General features: G+C 39.7%; 1 protein-coding gene across 1 annotated transcript in view; it reads right to left on the minus strand.

Moving 5' to 3' along the window:
- The window catches only part of SLC25A12 (solute carrier family 25 member 12), a 100,989-nt gene that overhangs the window by 68,429 nt on the left and 13,004 nt on the right, over positions 1–19,556 (minus strand). The window contains exon 3 of the mRNA XM_055397322.2: positions 11,862–12,004. Coding sequence (XP_055253297.1) covers positions 11,862–12,004 — 143 coding nt within the window. The remainder of the gene's footprint in view (positions 1–11,861; positions 12,005–19,556) is intronic.

Below are 19,556 nucleotides of genomic sequence, written 5' to 3' on the forward strand. Positions count from 1 at the left end.
AATATATAAGCCGTCCATATAACTCAATGCCAGAAAAACAAACAACCCAATCAAAAAATGGGAAAGAGCCTTCAATGATTTTACGGAGCATTTGGGTTTCCCTTGTGGCTCAGCAGTTAAAAAAAAAAAAAATCCACCTGCTAATGCAGGTTCAATCCCTAGGTCGGCAAGATCCCCTGTAGAAGGAAATGGCAACCCACTGCAGTATTTTTGCCTGGGAAATCCCATGAACAGAGAAGCCTGATGGGCTACAGTCCTTGGGATTGCAAAAAGTCGACTAAGCACACACACCCACACACACAATCTTTACAGAGCTCATTTCAAATATCATTTCCTCAAGAGAATCATCTTAAAGTCCCCAGATAACTTCACATCCTTACAGCATTTGTTTCGTGCCCCTCACAAAATTCCTGTTAAAGTAATTACATAACTCATTATTTCAAATCTAATTCCCTGTCAGAAAGTACGCTTGTCAGAGCACAGGCTTGATTCAGGGCAGGAACTCAAATATTCTTGAATAAACTCAATTCAGGATATATGACTTTTTAGAGACATGTTTTCCAACACATTATTAAGAAAATGACTACATTTCACATTTCATTTTATGCCCTCACTCATCTAAGTCACATTACACATTCAAAGTTACATTTTTATTACTTAAAACATTTTGAAGTATGTTTAAATTACATTATATCCAAAAGCAATGCTGCTGCTATTTAGTTGCTAAGTTATGTCCAACTCTTTTGAGACCATGTGGACTGTAGCCTGCCAGGCTCCCTTGTCCATGGGATACTCTAGGCAAGAATACAGGAGTGGGTTGCCACTTCCTTCTCCAGGGGATCTTCCCAAGGCAGGGATCGAATCTGAGTCTTCTGCTTGACAGGCAGATTCTTTACCACTGAACCACCTGGGAAGCCCAATATACTCTATGCCTTTGCCCTTTATTGAAGGAAAAGAATGTCTTTGTGGCAGTAGTATTCAGGGCACTGGAGACTATGCCCTCACTGTGCTCATGCTAAACAATCCTGGGAGGAACAAGCCAATCAAAAACTGTTTATCAAGCCACGTGTCATAAAACACATCTTATGCATTACTAAAAAATATAGTAAAACTCTACAAAGTATGATTATCAGTACACAAAGTTTAGGGTAGTAAAAACAGTGGTATCATCATGACTATATCCATACACTACTAAAAAGCAATGAGCAATTTGTGGTTTTAAGTTCTGAACAAAACTCAAGATCAATGAGAATGTATAACACAAATACAGTAGTGATCTAGGGAACCAGTTAGAGTAGATTGTCACTATCTGCTGCTGCTACTGCTGCTGCTAAGTCACTTCAGTCGTGTCCGACTCTGTGTGACCCCATAGACGGCAGCCCACCAGGCTCCCCTGTCCCTGGGATTCTCCAGGCAAGAACACTGGAGTGGGTTGCCATTTCCTTCTCCAATGTGTGAAAGTGGAAAGTGAAAGTGAAGTCTCTCGGTCATGTCCGACTAGTAGCGACCCCACGGACTGCAGCCCACCAGGCTCCTCCGTCCATGGGGTTTTCTAGGCAAGAGTACTGGAGTGGCTTGCCATTGCCTTCTCCGTCACTATCTACATTATGCAATTTAGAAACATTTGAAATTTTTATATTTATAATGAAGAATTAGCATTATTTCACCTGCTCATAACATTAACTTTTAAAATAAAAACTAAAAGTAACTAGGCTGATTATAGGGGGGGAAGAACAATGCACAGCATCTTGATTCTTCCAAAACAGGCCAAGTCTCAGCAATTAGACATGAAAATACAACTACCCTGAAATATAGAATATTAGATTTTAAACATATTTCATGTTCAGTAGTAAAACTTTCTGTATTTATGAGAAGAGGTCAAAGGTTTTTTCCTTAACTAGCAAAGGTCATAAATGGTTGGCTGGCAAACCAATCATTTGCTTTATAGGAGTGTATGGATACTCATGTTGGTATCACTTACATGTGGAGTCTAAAGTATGTCACCAATGAACATATCTACAAAACAGAAAGACTGACAGACACAGAGAACAGACTTGTGGTTGCCAAAGGTGGGTGGGGAGGAAAAGGATGACCTGGGAGTCTGGGCTTGGTAGAGGCAAACTATCACATTTAGAATGGACAAATGACAAGGACCTCATGTATAGCACAGGAACTATATTCTGTGATAAACCATAAAGGAAAAGAAAATTGAAAAAAACAGTGTATATACGTATATCAGTGAGTCATTCTGCTGTATGGCAGAGATTGACACAACATTGTAAACCAACTATACTTCAATTAAAAAAAATGTTCTATAATAACCTAAATGGAAAAAGAATTTGAAAAAAAATAGATGCATATATATGCATAAGTGAATCACTTTGCTATACACTCGAAACTAACACAACATTGATGATCAGTTATATACTCCAATGTAAAATACAAGTTAAAAAATAGTTAATAAAAGAAAAAAACAGAGGGAGAAAAAATATATATACACACTATGAACTTTATTAAATATCTACATTTTTATCTACTAGGATATTCAGAAAGGCAAATCATATATTTATGCAATTTAGAGTCAGAAGGACCCTTAGAAAATTCAAAGAAGTGATTTGTACAAAGACATTCAGCAACTCAGTGAGCCAAGGTGAAGACTCAACTCCTACCTTCAATCAATCCAGTATACACCACCCTGTCCCCCAAAAGGGTATCGGGTATCTCTAGCAAGTAGAATATTATTATAAGAAGTCATTTGGGGGATATTGAGCCAAATACTCAGTTACCTTTGTTATACAGGGTGATTTATTTGAATAAAGTCAATTAAGGAACACAAAAGCATCAGCAACTTCAAAATCAGTCACTTTGTACTATTCAGCCTTAAAACGGAATGAAATTCTGATACATGCTACAACATGAATGAATCTTTAAAACACCATGCTAAATGAAATAAGCCAGATGCAAGAGGACAAACATTATATTATTTCACTGATATGAAGTACTTAGAACAAATCCATAAAGACAGAAAATAGAATAGTCGTTACCTGGAACTGGGTACTGGGAGAGAATGGGGACTTGTTTAATGACTGTGGAGTTTCAGTATGGGAAAATGAAAAAGTTCTGAATAGTGGTGAAGAAATGAATGTGAATGTGCTTCAGTTCAATTCAGTCACTCAGTTGTGTCCAACTTTTGTGACTCCACGGACTGCAGCACGCCAGGTTTCCCTGTCCATCCCCAACTCCCAGAGGTTACTCAAACTCATGCCCATTGAGGCGGTGATGCGATCCAACCATCTCATCCTCTGTCATCGCCTTCTCCTCCCACCTTCACCCTTTCCCAGCATCAAGGTCTGTTCAAATGAGGCAGCTCTTCACATCAGGTGGCCAAAGTATTGGAGTTTCAGCTTCAGCATCAGTCCTTCCAATGAATATTCAGGACTCATTTCCTTTAGAATAGACTGGTTAGATTTCCGTGCAGTCCAAGGGACTCTCAACAGTCTTCTCCAACACCACAGTTCAAAAGCATCAATTCTTCGGCACTCAGCTTTCTTTGTAGTCCAATGCTCACGTCCGTACATGACTATTGGAAAAATCATAGCTTTACTAGATGGACGTTTGTTGGCAAAGTAACGTTTCTGCTTTTAAATATGCTGTCTAGGTTGGTCATAGCTTTTCTTCCAAGGAGCAAGTGTCTTTTAATTTCATGGCTGAAGTCACCATCTGCAGTGATTTTGGAGCCTCAAAAAAATATAGTCTCTCACTGTTTCCCTTGTTTCCCCATCTATTTGCCATGAAGTGATGGGACCAGATGCAATGATCTTTGTTTTCTGAATGTTGAGTTTTAAGCCAGCTTTTTCCCTCTCCTCTTTCACTTTCACCAAGAGGCTCTTTAGTTCTTCTTTAATTTCTACAATAAGGATGGTATCATCTGCATATCTGATGTTATGGCTATTTCTCCCAGAAATCTTGATTTCAGCTTGTGCTTCCTCCCAGCCTGGCATTTCTCATGATGTACTCTGCATATAAGTTTAATAAGCAGGGTGACAGTATATAGCCTTAATGTACTCCTTTCCCGATTTGGAACCAATCAATTGTTCCATCTCCAGTTCTAACTGTTGCTTCTTGACCTGCATACAGCTTTCTGAAGAGGCAAGTCAGGTGGTCCGGTATTCCCATCCCTTTAAGAATTTTCCAAGGTTTTTCATGATCCACACAGTCAAAGGCTTTGGCATAGTCAATAAAGCAGATGTTTTTCTGGAATTCTTTTGCTTTTTCTATGATCCAACGGATGTTTGCAATTTGATCTCTGGTTCCTCTGCCTTTTGTAAACCCAGCTTGAACAACTGGAGTTCATGGTTCATGTACTGTTGAAGCCTGGCTTGGAAAATTTTGAGCATTACTTTACTAGCGTGTGAGATGAGTGCAATTGTGCAGTAGTTTGAACATTTTTTGGCATGCCTCTCTTTGGAACTGAAATGCAAAGTGACCTTTTCCAGTCCTGTGCCCCCTGCTGAGTTTTCCAAATTTGCTGGCATATTGAGTGCAGCACTTTCACAGCATCATCTTTTAGGAGTTGAAATAGCTCAACTGGAATTCCATCACCTCCACTAGCTTTGTTCGTAGTGGTGCTTCCTAAGGCCCACTTGACTTCACATTCCAGGATGTATGGCTCTAGGTGAGTGATCACATCATCGTGATTATCTGGGTTGTGAAAATCTTTTTTGTATAGTTCTTCTGTGTATTCTTGCCACCTCTCCTTAATATCTTCTGCTTCTGTTAGATCCATACCATTTCTTTTATTGTGCCCATCTTTGCATGAAATGTTCCCTTGGTATCTCTAATTTTCTTGAAGAGATCTCTAGTCTTTCCCATTCTATTGTTTCCCTTTATTTCTTTGCACTGATCACTGAGGAAGGCCTTCTTATCTCTCCATGCTATTCTTTGGAACTCTGCATTCAAATTGGTATATCTCCAGGTATCTCTTGACTTCCTACTGTTGCATTCCAGTCCCCTATAATGAAAAGGACATCTTTTTGGGCAGTTAGTTCTAGAAGGTCTTGTAGGTCTTCATAGAACTGGTCAACTTCAGCTTCCTCAGCATTACTGGTTGGGGCAAAGACTTGGATTACTGTGATATTGAATGGTTTGCCTGTTAAACGAACAGAGATCATTCTGTTGTTTTTGAGATTGCATCCAAGTACTGCATTTTGGACTCTTTTTTAACTATGAGGGCTACTCCATTTCTTCGAAGGGATTGTTGCCCACAATAGTAGATATAATAGTCATCTAAGTTAAATTCACCCATTCCAGTCCATCTTAGTGCACTGATTCCTAGAATGTCAATGTTCACTCTTACCATCTCCTGTTTGACACTTCCAATTTACCTTGATTCATGGACCTACATTCCAGGTTACTATGCAATATTGCTCTTTACAGCACTGGACTTTTTACTTCCATCACCAGTCAAATCCACAACTGTGTGTTGTTTTTGCTTTGGCTCCATTCCTTCATTCTTTCTGGAGTTATTTCTCCACTGATCTCCAGTAGCATATTGGGCACCTACTGACCTGGGGAGTTCATCTTTCAGTGTCCTATCTTTTTGCCTTTTCATACTGTTTATGGGGTTCTCAAGGCAAGAATACTGAAGTGGTTTGCCATTCCTTTCTCCAGTGGACCATGTTTCATCAGAACTCTCCACCATGACCTTGGGGGGCCCTACACCGCATGGCTCATGGTTTCATTGAATTAGACAAGTCTGTAGTCCATGTGACCAGCCTAGACAGCATATTAAAAAGCAGAGACACTACTTTGTCAACAAAGGTCCATCTAGTCAAAGCTATGGTTTTTCCAGTAGTCATGTATGGATGTGAGTTGGACTATAAAGAAAGCTGAGTGCTGAAGAATTGACGCTTTTGAACTGTGGTGTTGGAGAAGACTCTTGAGAGTCCCTTGGACTGCAAGGAGATCCAACCAGTCCATCCTAAAGGAAATCAGTCCTGAATATTCATTGGAAGGACTGATGCTAAAGCTCCAATACTTTGGCCACCTGATGCAAAGAACTGACTCATTGGAAAGGATCCTGATTCTGGGAAAGACTGGAGGTGGGAGGAGAAGGAGACGACAGAGGATGAGATGATCCATCACCGACTCAATGGACATGAGTTTGAGTAAGCTCTGGGAGTTGGTGATGGACAGGGAGGCCTGCCTTGGTGCCATCCATGGGTTCGCAAAGAGTCAGACCCGACTGAACGACTGAACTGTAACTGGATCTGTAATGAAGACAACGGCAATCTCCTTCAAAAGGGCCCATGCACGCACTGTCGCACTCAGTGCCCCGGACCCTGCACCCAGGCCACTGTCAACCCACAGAGACTCCCAGACACTCACGGGCAGGTCTCGGTCAGTCTCTTGTGGAGTCACTGCTCCTTTCTCCTGGGTCCTGATGCATGCAAGTTTTTGTTTGTGCCCTCCAAGAGTCTATTTCCCCAGTCCTGTGTGAGTTCTGGCGGCTCTATGGTGGGGTTAATGGTGACCTCCTCCAAGAGGGCTTATGCCATACCCAGGTCTGCTGCACCGAGAGCCCCTGCCCCTGCAGCAGTCCACTGCTGACCTGAACCTCCACAGGAGACACTCAAACACTCAAAGGGAGATCTGGCTCACTCTCTGCGGCGTCTCCTGGTGTCCACAGGTTTTATTTGAGCCCTCCGAGTCTCTGGCAGGTATGGGGTTTGATTTTAAATATGATTTCGCCCCTCCTACCGACTTGCTGGGGCTTCTCCTTTGCCCTTGGATGTGGGGTACATTTTTTTGGTGGGATCCCACATTCTCCTGTCGACAGCTGTTCAGCAGTGAGTTTTAATTTTGGAGTTCTCACAGGTTGCACACTTCAAATGCATATACATGTATACATTCTTTCTGTTTTGTAAGTTCGTTAGTATCATTTACTTTTAGATTCCACAATAAGTGATGTCACACAATATTTCTCCTCCTCTGTCTGACTTACTTGACTCAGCATGACAATCTCTAGGTTTAGCCATGATGCTGCAATAGCATTCATTCTCTTTAATAGCTGAGTAATATTCTACTGCATGTATGAACCACATTTTCTTTATCCATTCCTCTGTCGATGGACATTTTGGAAAACTCAGCAGTGGCCACAGGACTGGAAAAGGTCAGTTTTCATTCCAATCCCAAAGAAAGGCAATGCCAAAGAATGCTCAAACTACCACACAATTGCACTCATCTCACATGCTAGTAAAGTCATGCTCAAAATTCTCCAAGCCAGGCTTCAACAACACGTGAACCATTAACTTCTAGACGTTCAAGCTGGATTTAGAAAAGGCAGAGGAACCAGAGAGCAAATTGCTAATATCCTTTAGATCATCAAAAAGCAAGACAGTTCCAGAAAAACATCTACTTCTGCTTTATTGACTATGCCAAAGCCTTTGACTGTGTGGATCATGAAAAACCTTGGAAAATTCTTCAAGGGATGGGAATACCAGACCACCTGACCTGCCTCTTCAGAAATCTGTATGTAAGTCAGAAAGCAACAGTCAGAAAGCAACAGAAAGCAAACGACAGACTGGTTCCAAATAGGAAAAAGAGTACGTCAAGGCTGTATATTGTCACCCTGCTTATTTAACTTATATGCAGAGTACATCATGAGAAACACTGGGCTGGAGGAAGCACAAGCTGGAATCAAGATTGCCAGAAGAAATATCCATAACCTCAGATATGCAGATGACACCACCCTTATGGCAGAAAGTGAAGAAGGACTAAAGAGCCTCTTCAGTTCAGTTCAGTCGCTGAGTCATGTCCGACTCTTTGCGACCCCATGAATCACAGCACACCAGACCTCCCTGAAGTGAAAGAAGAGAGTGAAAAAGTTGGCTTAAAGCTCAACATTCAGAAAACTAAGATCATGGTATCTGGTCCCATCACTTCATGGCAAATAGATGGGGAAACAGTGACAGACTTTATTTTGGGGGGCTCAAAAATCACAACAAATGGTGACTACAGCCATGAAATTAAAAGATGTTTACTCCTTGGAAGGAAAGTTATGACCAACCTAGACAGCATATTAAAAAGCAGAGACATCACTTTGTCAACAAAGGTCCGTCTAGTCAAGGTTATGGTTTTTCCAGTGGTCATGTATGGATGTGACAGTTGGACTACAAAGAAAGCTGAATGACGAAGAATTGATGCTTTTGAACTGTGATGTTGGAGAAGACTCTTGAGAGTCCCCTGGACTGCAAGGAGATCCAAACAGTCCATTCTAAAGGAGATCTGTCCTGGGTGTTCACTGGAAGGACTGATGTTAAAGCTGAAACTCCAATACTTTAGCCACCTGTTGCGAAGAGCCGATTCATTTGAAAAGACCCTGATGCTGGGAAAGATTGAGGGCAGGCGGAGAAGGGGATGACAGAGGATGAGATGGTTGGATGGCATCACCAACTCAGTGGAGATGAGTTTGAGTAAACTCCGGGAGTTGGTGATGGACAGGGAGGCCTGGCGTGCTGTGGTCCATGGGGTCAGGAAGAGTCAGACACGACTGAGTGACAGAACTGAACGGAACTAAACTGAATGGCTTTTACTTTTAGAAAACCTATCATGCTATTTATACAATGTTGTCTCTCCATGGCTCTCCAGGGACTTCCATGGCAGTCCAGTGGTTACAACTCCGAGCTTCCAATGCAAGGGGCCCGGGTATGATCCCTGTTCAAAGAACTAAGATCGCATATGCCACGTGGCACAGCCAAACAAAATATTTAGAAAACAAACAAACAAAATACACAGCTGTCCACAGCAAGCACCTGTATCAAAACACTCTTGCTAACTTTACTATTTTTTAGAGGAAATGGAGCCAGGGGAAGAGAAGGGGAGCAGTTAACATGCTAAGAAAACAAGGAGGGCAGGCAAGGATAGAACACAAAAGGGACATAGTACTGACCACCCTGAAATCTGCTCTTCTCACACACTTAACTAAATCACTCAAACTTGTTTATGCTACCTCTATTAATTCAAATTTTGTCTGGAGTAATTCTAAACAGTATTATGTGATTCTTGTCAAGTTACATACCTACAGGCCATGCTGTGCTCATTCAGGTCCGACTCTTTGTATCGCCATGGACTGTAGTCCACTGTCCACAGAATTTTCCAGGCAGGAATTCTGGAGTAGGTTGCCATTTCCTACTCCAGGGGATCTTTCTAACCCAGGGATCTAATCCATGTCTCTTGCGTCTCCTGCATTGGCAGGCAGATTCTTTACCACTGCGCCGCCTAGGAAGCCCATATACATACAGAACTTGTTCTCAGAAAACTCTAATAGAATCAAGAAATACCTCTTGGAGTTGGAAAAAAGATAAACCAACTAAACTATCCTAACTTTTATCACTGCCCTGCTTAAAGGAGTAGGAAACGGAACAATAGAGAAAAGATAGCTTTTTAAAATGATTACAAGAAGATGAGCTAAAAATTAAGTAAGAGAATTAATCGTGTGTTATTGGACAAGTCAATCAATCTCTCTGGAGTTCATTTTCCTTATATGTGAAATGAGGAAGGGCTGGCTACTTGGAATAAGTTTAAACATCATCAACGCCTTTGATTTTCTTAAATTAAAATATACAAAAAAAAACTTTAACAATGATATTTAACACTTCTGAAGTCATAGACCCTTTGAAAAACCTGTGATTTCTCCCCAGAAAAATGAAAATACAAACTCATTCATTTTTGCATTATATTTCAGTAAGTTCAGGAAACTACGAAGACCATCCATGAAAGGGAGGTTTCTAGAAAATTCCACCTTTCTCTGCTTTTAGAAATAATGTATATGTTTATAATTTTTATGACCTAACTCTATGAATCAAATTTCCTACCCAATCTTGATCTGACTTATTCTGAGGAAGGAGGGAAAAAAGGAAGTTTAAGCAGTTTTCAAAAATTTAAATAGAACAGATATACCTTTTCAAAGAGAAACAGCTTGCTTTTTTTAAGTAAACAGAATTCAACATTATTAGATTCTTTACTAGCCAAAACCCATTTTTGATCGAGTCTACTCTGGCAACTTAAACACTCAATTCCACTTGACCACACTTTAACAACACAACTGCTTCCGACAGAACCACATGAAGCTTCGAATAAGATACGCCAGTGGAACGGATCAGAACAGATGGTCACAAAAGGAAGCACCTGAAAAGATATGGAGGAAGCGTCTGAAACGACATGTCTGGCAAGTCATGTTAATGACAAGAATTAAAATTTCTAAATTTGAAGAAGGAATTCTGATTAAATATGATTAATTTTTATATGCCTCACTCTAATCACTATTGAGAGACCCCATGACTGAACGGTCCACAGTAACCTAGCAGCCAATTTGACTTTTTCTAGAGACTGGGCACAAAATGTATACAAGTTCCTCAACATCTGTCAGTGATGAATTACATAAAATTTTTCCAAGACATAAAAATACTCATAGTAAATTTCATGCACTGTGCTAAATTCCGTGAGAAAATACAAATGAATACAATAACCCTGGATTCAAAGAACTTAGAAACCAGCTCTTCCCCTGTATTACGACAGCCTTCTAAACATTTTAAAGAGTTAAAACTCATTTCGCCTAGTTTTTCACACAAGCCCCTCTACAGGCAAGAAAGAGAAACTGGAACTCACAAAACAAAGAATACAAATATTCCATTCCCTCCATAACACAGTACTACTAGATTTTAATATAAAATGCCTTCCCCCCTTGACTTGAGTAAACTGACACTCAAGTAAGATGCACTTTGTAATTACTGTGACTGCACACATGCCTACAATGCCAGGCTAAAAATACCTCCAAGTCTGAGAGTCACAAGCCTATAGGATACAGTCAAAGCTCAGCACACAAGGTACCCAGCTCTGTCCCGACCATTACTCTGACAACCTGCCCACTGTGGAGGCAACACAGACACGCAGGTGCCCCTTGATGGGTTTTGTAGGGGGAGGTGAAGTAGAAAAGAATAGCTTTATTGCTTTGCTAGGCAAAGGGGACACAGCAGGCAAATGCCCTCAAAACTGCATGTCCCTGCCCCTTCACGTTTCATACCAATTATTCCCTTTCCTGGAATTCTCACTCTTTGTCCAGCAAACTCTTTTTGTCTTGCCAGATTCATTCAAGCATCACTTCTCCTAAGATGCTCTCCTGAACACCCAAAACAGAGCTAATTATGCTGTCTTAGGTGTCCTTTGTATATTTCATATGGCACCTTATTCCCAAAGTATTACTTTTTCTCTTTGTTTACTCATCCTTTCTCACTAAGCCATGAGTTTCTTCTCAAGGTCATGAACCTCATTTTGTTTATATTTCTAATGTTCAACAGTGCCTGCCAAATGACGGCTGTCTCATAAATACCTGACAGATAAATGGACAGATAAATGAATAAGTATCACTCTAAATGCTTCCTTATTCCTTATAGCAGTTATAACCACCTAACATTATAGTTTACTTTTGAATTTTGTTTATTGTTTTCCTGTGGTTTATTCACTGATGGAATTCTAGTACACAGAATGTGCCTAAAACATAGTAAGTACTCAATATTTACTGAATGAATGAATAAAAGATAACTTAGCTATCTGAAAACCATTCTGCTCAGATTATTCAACATAAAATACAGCTTTGCATGTATTTTTTTTTCAAAAAAAGAAACAAATGCAAGTATACTTGATAATGGCAGTAAATAACAATTTTTTTAAACTTCTAAGAAAAGATATGGTTTATTAATATTAAAATTCTAAATGGTCACAGGTAAGTTTATGGTTTTCCCATTTTTTTTAGTATGATATTGAATAACATTAGTTTTTAAGAAGAGCATACAAGTTCTTACCCATCCTTGGTTTGATCGGCTACTCCTGCCAAGAGCTGCACAATCTTCGGATTGCTATTTGGATCATTATACAGTCCAAGATAGCGCTGGACAAAGTCTTCCGGGGTCATGTAATGTTCTCCATCAACCTCAGTACTGGCATACTAAAAAGTAAATAATGTATACTTAAAATTAAAATTGTTCAGTATCTATTTGTACCCAACAAAAGTTTTCTGAAAAAGTACGTTAAACGCCAGTATCATAATCAAGGTAACAATAAATGCAGTTTTCTCTGGATAGTCCAAAAACAGACACCCAGAGCCTGAGTTCAGAACATTAGCAAAGTATCGATACATGCCACAATATGGATGAACCTTGAAAACACTTTAACTTAAAGAAACCACACAAAAGACCACATACCACATGACCTCATTTATACGAACTGTCCATAACAGGCAAATTCATAGCATCAGAAAAGTACAGGAGTAGTTGCCAGGAACTGGAAGGAGTGGGGAATGGAGTTAACCACTTTACATAGGGGGAGTTTCTTTGGGGGTGATAAAAATGCTCTGGAATTAGACAGTGGTGACAGTCACACAACATTGTAAATAAACCGGGAAAAAAAACACTTGGACACTTTAAAATGGTGAATTTTATGGTGTGTGTGTGTGTGTGTACACATGAAGCAATATGAGAAAGATAAAGAAAGGTGAAAGGGCAACCAAGGTTAGAAAGCCTCAAAGCCTCTGGAGGCTTCCTGACAGCAAGAATTGGGGGTGGGGACACATCTGCCAAACCTTAAAAGGGAAATGAACAACAGCAGCATAACAAACAAGACCTTCCAACACAGTTATTACTTCTAAGTACCAGGAGCTGGAAAAAAGGAACAAAAAAAGTCTGCCTTTTATGTCAATAATTTTAGAGAATAAAATAATACCTGCTTATTAAATAAATACCTCAATATATAGTAAGGGTTTTATGTACTATGGTAAAGAAAGCTCAGCACCAAAGAACTGATGCTTTTGAACTGTGGTGTTGGAGAAGACTCTTGAGAGCCCCTTGGACTGCAAGGAGATCCAACCAGTGCATCCTAAAGGAAATCAGTCCTGAATATTCATTAGAAGGACTGATCCTGAAGCTGAAACTCCCAATACTTTGGCCACCTGATACGAAGATCTGACTCACTGGAAAAGGCCCTGATGCTGGGAAAGACTGAAGGCAGGAGGAGAAGGGAACGACAGAGAATGAGATGGTTGGATGGTATCACTGACCTGATAGACATGAGACTGAGTAAGCTCTGGGAGTTGGTGATGGACAGGGAAGTCTGGCGTGCTGCAGTCCATGGGGTCACCACGTCAGATATGACTGAACTGAACTGACTGAACTGCTGGCCAAACATGGACAACCAAAGCCTTCCTCTATGGGTTGCAGTTGATTAACTTAGCTACTTCAGTCAACTATCAAAGTAGTAACATCAGAACATTTCCCAGAATTGAGGAATACAAGGGGCTACTAAGTGCCAAGCACAGTCAATTAAAACAAAACAAAAACCCACACCAGGGCTTGACTCATCATCATAAAATTATAGAACATCAGAATAAAGAGAAAATCTTAAATGTTTTCAGAGAGAAAAAATAGGTCATGTATAAACAATTATGAATCATGGGCCTCAATGTTTCCCAACAGAAACTTTGAAAGCTTGAAGACAATGCAGTAAGGCACTGAAAATTCAAAGAGAAATGATTTCTAACCAAGAATTCTAAACTGAGCCAAACTTTCAATCAACTGTAAGGGTAGGTTAAAAGTACTTTGGAATATCCATATTCTCAAAATGCTTTTCCTCCCTTTTATATACCCTTTCTCAGGAAGATATGGGATAATTTGTCCCATCAAAAAGACAGCATGAACCAAGTAATAGAAAGATGGAGGATCCAGGAAACCAGATGATCCAACCCAGTGAAGTGGCCAAGGGAAACCCCAGGATAACATTTGTGCTGCAGGTCTCTGGAGTGCCAGTCCTGGCTGGCAGAGGGAGGGCTCCAAGAGAGCAAGCCGCTAGGGACACTGCAATGTCAGATTATTCAAGGCATTTGGCTTTGTGGAAAGTAACCCCGGGAGGAGACTAAATCTTCACACAAATGCCATCTTCTCAATGAGACTTACCCTTCATCACCCTATTGAGCATTACCACCCAGACTTGTATTTATATTCTCAATTCCCCATGGTGTTCTGCTTTCCCCCTTGGCACCTATCAACTACCACACTACGTATTTTACTTATTATGTTCGTTGTCTATCTCAGAAGTGGCATGTAAATATTACAAAAGAAGGAATTTTTGCCTAGTATGTTCACTGATGTATCCCAGGCACCAAGAATAATAGCTGACACATGGTAGGCACTCAGTAAATATTTGTTAAGGGATCAAGTAACAGGTACACAAATTACTAAGTAAATGAAAAGTTAAGCAATTTTTAACTCTATAAAAAGTAAATTATGAACAAGTATTTTTGTCATATAAAAACAGAAAACATTACATGATTTGGCCAAAAATAAACAATTTAGAGTTACAATAATGTAGATACCAAATATTAATTTAATAACAATTATAAATATACTGATAAGCATGGAGGGAGAAGAATGGGAGAGGAAGTAAAATACCTCAGCTGCTATAAGAGAAAGTCAATAGTGTCTAGAAGCAGCAGTACAAAGACATGAAGTATTTCTATACTTTATGAAAAGTATAGAAATACTTCTATTCATGAAAAACGAATAGCTAGAAAAGTTACAAGAGGTTGCTTCTAGGAAAGACAAGGATCAAAAGATCAAAGGACTGTTGGTTCGCTTTTGGTTAAGCATTTCAAATGTCCTCATTTGTGAATCTGACTAAACCAAGCCATTAGCTCTTTCAATAAGGATAGAATTAAATTTTAAATTGTTTCCTTTGTTGTATTCTGAAAAATATCATTGAGGTTATCACAGCAAATGCTCTAACATCCAACATAAGAAGTAACCCAAAGGTGGATACATTCTTACTAGCTGGTACTACCAAAAGCACCTAACTACTATAACCCCAAAATAAAGTCATGTTTTCTCTACATGCTATAAAAGTCATACCTGAAAGGTTCCTGTGTTTACACCCTGGCTCTAAACTTATTCACTGTGAGTCCTTCAACAATGCCATTCTCCTCCCAGGCCTCTAGACATATATCACATATCTATAAAATGAAAACTAAATAATCTCTGACATTTCAAAATAGGCATGAAAACAGGATAAAGAAAAAATAAACTGTATGACATTGAGTGGATTCTACTAACTCTAATCAATTGCTTCTTCTCCTCAAAATTCTCCAATGCATGACATAATCGGACACATTTACCAAGATATGAAAACCAGCAGGGTCAAAGACAGGCAGGAGTGGAGAAAGGCACAATTTTGGCAAGACTGCTGGAGCTGGAAAGAGGGATCAATAGAAGGAAGTCCACAAATAGAAGCTAAGCAACTGGTAAGTGAGCAATTAACTAGAATGAGTGCCAAAGGTATGAGAAACATACAATGGGAACCAAAAATAAATGATTCATTTTGAGGATAGATGGCAGGGAGTTGGTGAGAGGAAAAAGAAAATAATGTTCAGAACAGGCCTTGAAAGCAAAATTCAGTTTTAACTGCAAATGGAGAGAAAGGGTACTTCAGGCTTAAAAAAAAAAAAACACACAAAATTTTAAAATGAATTTATTTCTTTTTTGGGGGACGGGGTTGTTGTCTGGTAAAAGATAACAAAGAGAGGGTATACAAAGATATGTAGAAGTTGGCATTGAAAAGGCAATTTGAGGCCAGATAGTGGAAGACTTGGAATGCTAAAACAAAGAGTTGGAACTTTATCCTGTGGGCCATGGGATACCATTGAAAATTTTAGGAAGCGAGAGACATGATCTGACACGTGCTTTCCCCAGCAGCAATGTGAAAGATGGACTGGGGAAACGATAACCTGACTGGGGGCAGGGAGATCAAGGAGGGGCTACTGCAAAGATCCAGGGGAAAGAGATTGAGGCCTGCACCAAAGCAGTGGGAGTGAAAATGAAAAAACAATGGGGATTTTCACCCATGGCTAGAGGCTTTGTGCTTTATTTATGGTTTTAACACTGTCAATTCACAGCATTCAAAATAAGAATATACAATGAAAAAAGTCTTCCCCTCACCTCTTCCCAGTCACTCAATTCCTCACTCCAGACGCAATCAATTTCTCGCACACGCTTCCAGAGATTTTTTTGGTGCAAAAACAAGTAAATTTTTATATAAGATATATATACAGAGAGAGAGACGCCAATATGCATGCACGCACACTAAGTTGCTCCAGTTGGTCCGACTCTTCGCGATCCTACGGACTGTAGCCCGTTAGGTTTCTCTGCCCATGGAGATTCTCCAGGCAAGAACAGTGGAGTGGGTTGTCATGCCTTTCTCCAGGAGATCTTCCCAACCGATGGAATGAACCCACATTTTTTATGTCTCTTATATCTCCACCAGCACCACCTGAGAAGCCCCATATATGCCAATATATACATACAAATATGTATGATTATCAGAGAAGGCAATGGCACCCCACTCCAGTACTCTTGCCTGGAAAATCCCATGGATGGAGGAGCCTGGTAGGCTGCAGTCTATGGCGTCACTAAGAGTTGGACACAACTGAGTGACTTCACTTTCACTTCTCACTTTCATGCACTGGAGAAGGAAATGGCAACCCACTCCAGTGTTCTTGCCTGGAGAATCCCAGGGACGGCGGAGACTGGTGGGCTGCCATCTACGCGGTCGCACACAGTTGGACACGACTGAAGTGACTTAGCGGCAGCAGCAGCATGTATGATTATTCTTATCCATGTCTTTTTAACACAAATGATAACATACTATTCACATTGTTCTATCCATCTTGCTTTTTCACGTTCAGTCCTTTAAAAAGGTGATTCAGCTATACAGCAAATACCAACACAATACTGTAAAGCAATTATCCTCCAATTTAAAAAATTAAACAAAAAAAGTAATTTAGCAATATATAAATCAGTTCAGTTCAGTTCAGTCGCTCAGTCATGTCTGACTCTGCAACCGCATGGACTGCAGCACCCCAGGATTCCCTGTCCATCACCAACTCAGGAACTTACTCAAACTCATGTCCATCGAATCAGTGATGCCATCCAACCATCTCATCCTCTGTTATTCCCTTCTCCTCCTGCCCTCAATCTTTCCCAGGATCAGGGTCTTTTCCAATGAGTCAGTTCTTCACATCAGGTGGCCAAAGTATTGGGAGTTTCAGCTTCAGCATCAGTCTTTCCAATGAACATTCAGGACTGATTTCCTTTAGAATTTACTGGTTGGATCTCCTTGCAGTCCAAGGGACTCTCAAAGAGTCTTCTCCAACAACACAGTTCAAAAGCATCAATTTGTGATCCCATGGACTATACACTATACAATGAAAGGAATTCTCCAGGCCAGAATACTGGAGTGGGTAGCCTTTCCCTTCTCCAGGGGATCTTCCCAACCCAGGGACTGAACCCAGGTCTCCTGCATTGCAGGAGGATTCTTTACGAGCTGAGCCACAAGGGAAGCCCATAAAGAACCATAAAAATGCTCATATTCATTGATAAAGACTCCTGGGCCAATTTCTACAAAAAATTTAAAATAATTAAGAACTAAATATAAAACAAGAAAATATAAGAGATGGGTTATGGTGATCTTTGTTCTCTCACTTCACAATTGAGTTGCTTTCTTTAATTAGCAGATATGAATTTTCAAAAGGAACAATATGAAAACATTTCAGTTAGTATTAACAAAATAAAGCAACTAAGTGTCCATTTGATGCTTTTGAACTATGGTGTTGGAGAAGACTCTTGTGAGTACCTTGGACTGCAAAGAGATCCAACCAGTCCATCCTAAAGGAGATCAGTCCTGAATATTCATTGGAAGGACCAATGCTGAAGCTGAAACTCCAATACTTGGCCACCTGATGTGAAGAGCTGACTCATTTGAAAAGACCCTCGGAGAAGGCAAGGGCAAGCCACTCCAGTACTCTTGCCTAGAAACTCCCATGGATAAAAAAAGAAAAGAAAAGACCCTGATGCTGGGAAAGATTGGAGGGGGGGAGGAGAAGGGGATGACAGAGGATGAGATGGTTGGATGGCATCATTGACTCAATGGACATAAGTTTGAGTAAACTCCAGGAGATGGTGATGGACAGGGAGGCCTGGTGTGCTGCAGTCCATGGGGTCGCAGAGAGTTGGACACAACTGAGTGACTGAACTGAACTGACTGAAGTGTCCATTTCTTTTTGTCACAAAGATGTCTGATATCTAATACCTGAATCTTATTGCCAATTATCACCACTATATACACAGATTACATACACACAGAAAGAAATACCAACATTCTTGTCTTTAAAACTATCAGGAAATGGAGCAGCCTTCGCACAAACCACCAAGGACACAGTAGCCAACAAGGAAAACAACTGCTTTTGTTGACATGTACTTGGAACAGACTTTGCCAATATCTGGGGTTATAAATGATGCCAGAGAATCACTTACCCTGAGGTATTTTGCTAGTGTTTTTCCCAACTCTCCTAGTCTATTTTAACTGAAAGATAAAGTGCATAGCTCAGAGGAAAAAAACACAAGTCTTCTCAGCCACAAGGAGTCAGTACTTGACTTCTGCAGCAGACAGTTAACTAATTAACTCATTAAATTAGAGACAATTACTTGGCAATGTCACTGAGCCTGCTGCCTGAACAGACAAAACAGAAGAGGCAATTTAGAACTGAAACTAGAATCTACCCACAGTCAGCCAAAAGGCTAGAACATTTCCTTAACAAAGAAAAGCAGGTACCTCAAAAATGGGTGATACATTTAAACTAAAAATATTTTTAAAAATAAGAATGACCTATTTTATTTTAAATAACTTCACTATTTTTAATGCTGATTTTAACTGACTGGATAAACAAACAAAAAAGGAAACATGGCCGAAAGTAACACAGCTAGAAACAAGAAAATGTTAAGTGGGCTTACTAAGACTTTTTCTGCTAACCAAAATGACTTGCATGTTTACACTAAAAATGAAAAAAAGCAATTTAAAACAAACTTTTGGATCTCCTAGGCTAACACTTATGCTAAAAAATTAATATACTAGTGTAGTTGCACAATATTGTTTCTATTTTGTTCCTACCATTTCAAAGACTAAACTAAAATGACTTGAAATGAAATTAGCCAAATATTATACCCATACTGCAAATAACTTTAGAATTAATCATTTGCCATTTCAAAGATGTTTCTTAAGCAGTCATAAATCTTTCTTGGGCAAGAAGTCAAGGACACAGAAAAGATAGACAAGAAGTAGCTGAGAGTATCAGAAAAAAAATAGGTAGTTTATTTTCTCAATTAAATTTTTTTAAAACCTAACTGTTTTAATGTAAAAATGCCCATAGCTTTGGCATTCCCAGAAATATTTGAATTTGAGTATAGTTCATGTGCGTTTGAAAAAGCCTTGACATTATGAGGCATGAGAAAGAAAATGGATCTAAAGAAAGATTAGAATCTTTATACATTTAATCAAAATCATTGCTGATAAAATACAGTATGGTTTCATACACAGATTTATGTTATACTTTCACTGAACTACCTCTAGCTTCAAAAGAGATGATCATGTTATCCAGAAATGTTTTGTCTATCAAGCCAACA

The sequence above is a fragment of the Moschus berezovskii genome, chromosome 2 (genome assembly GCF_049115385.1).
Source record: "Moschus berezovskii isolate FMDL1 chromosome 2, NW_MosBer_1.0, whole genome shotgun sequence".
Lineage (NCBI taxonomy): Eukaryota > Metazoa > Chordata > Mammalia > Artiodactyla > Moschidae > Moschus > Moschus berezovskii.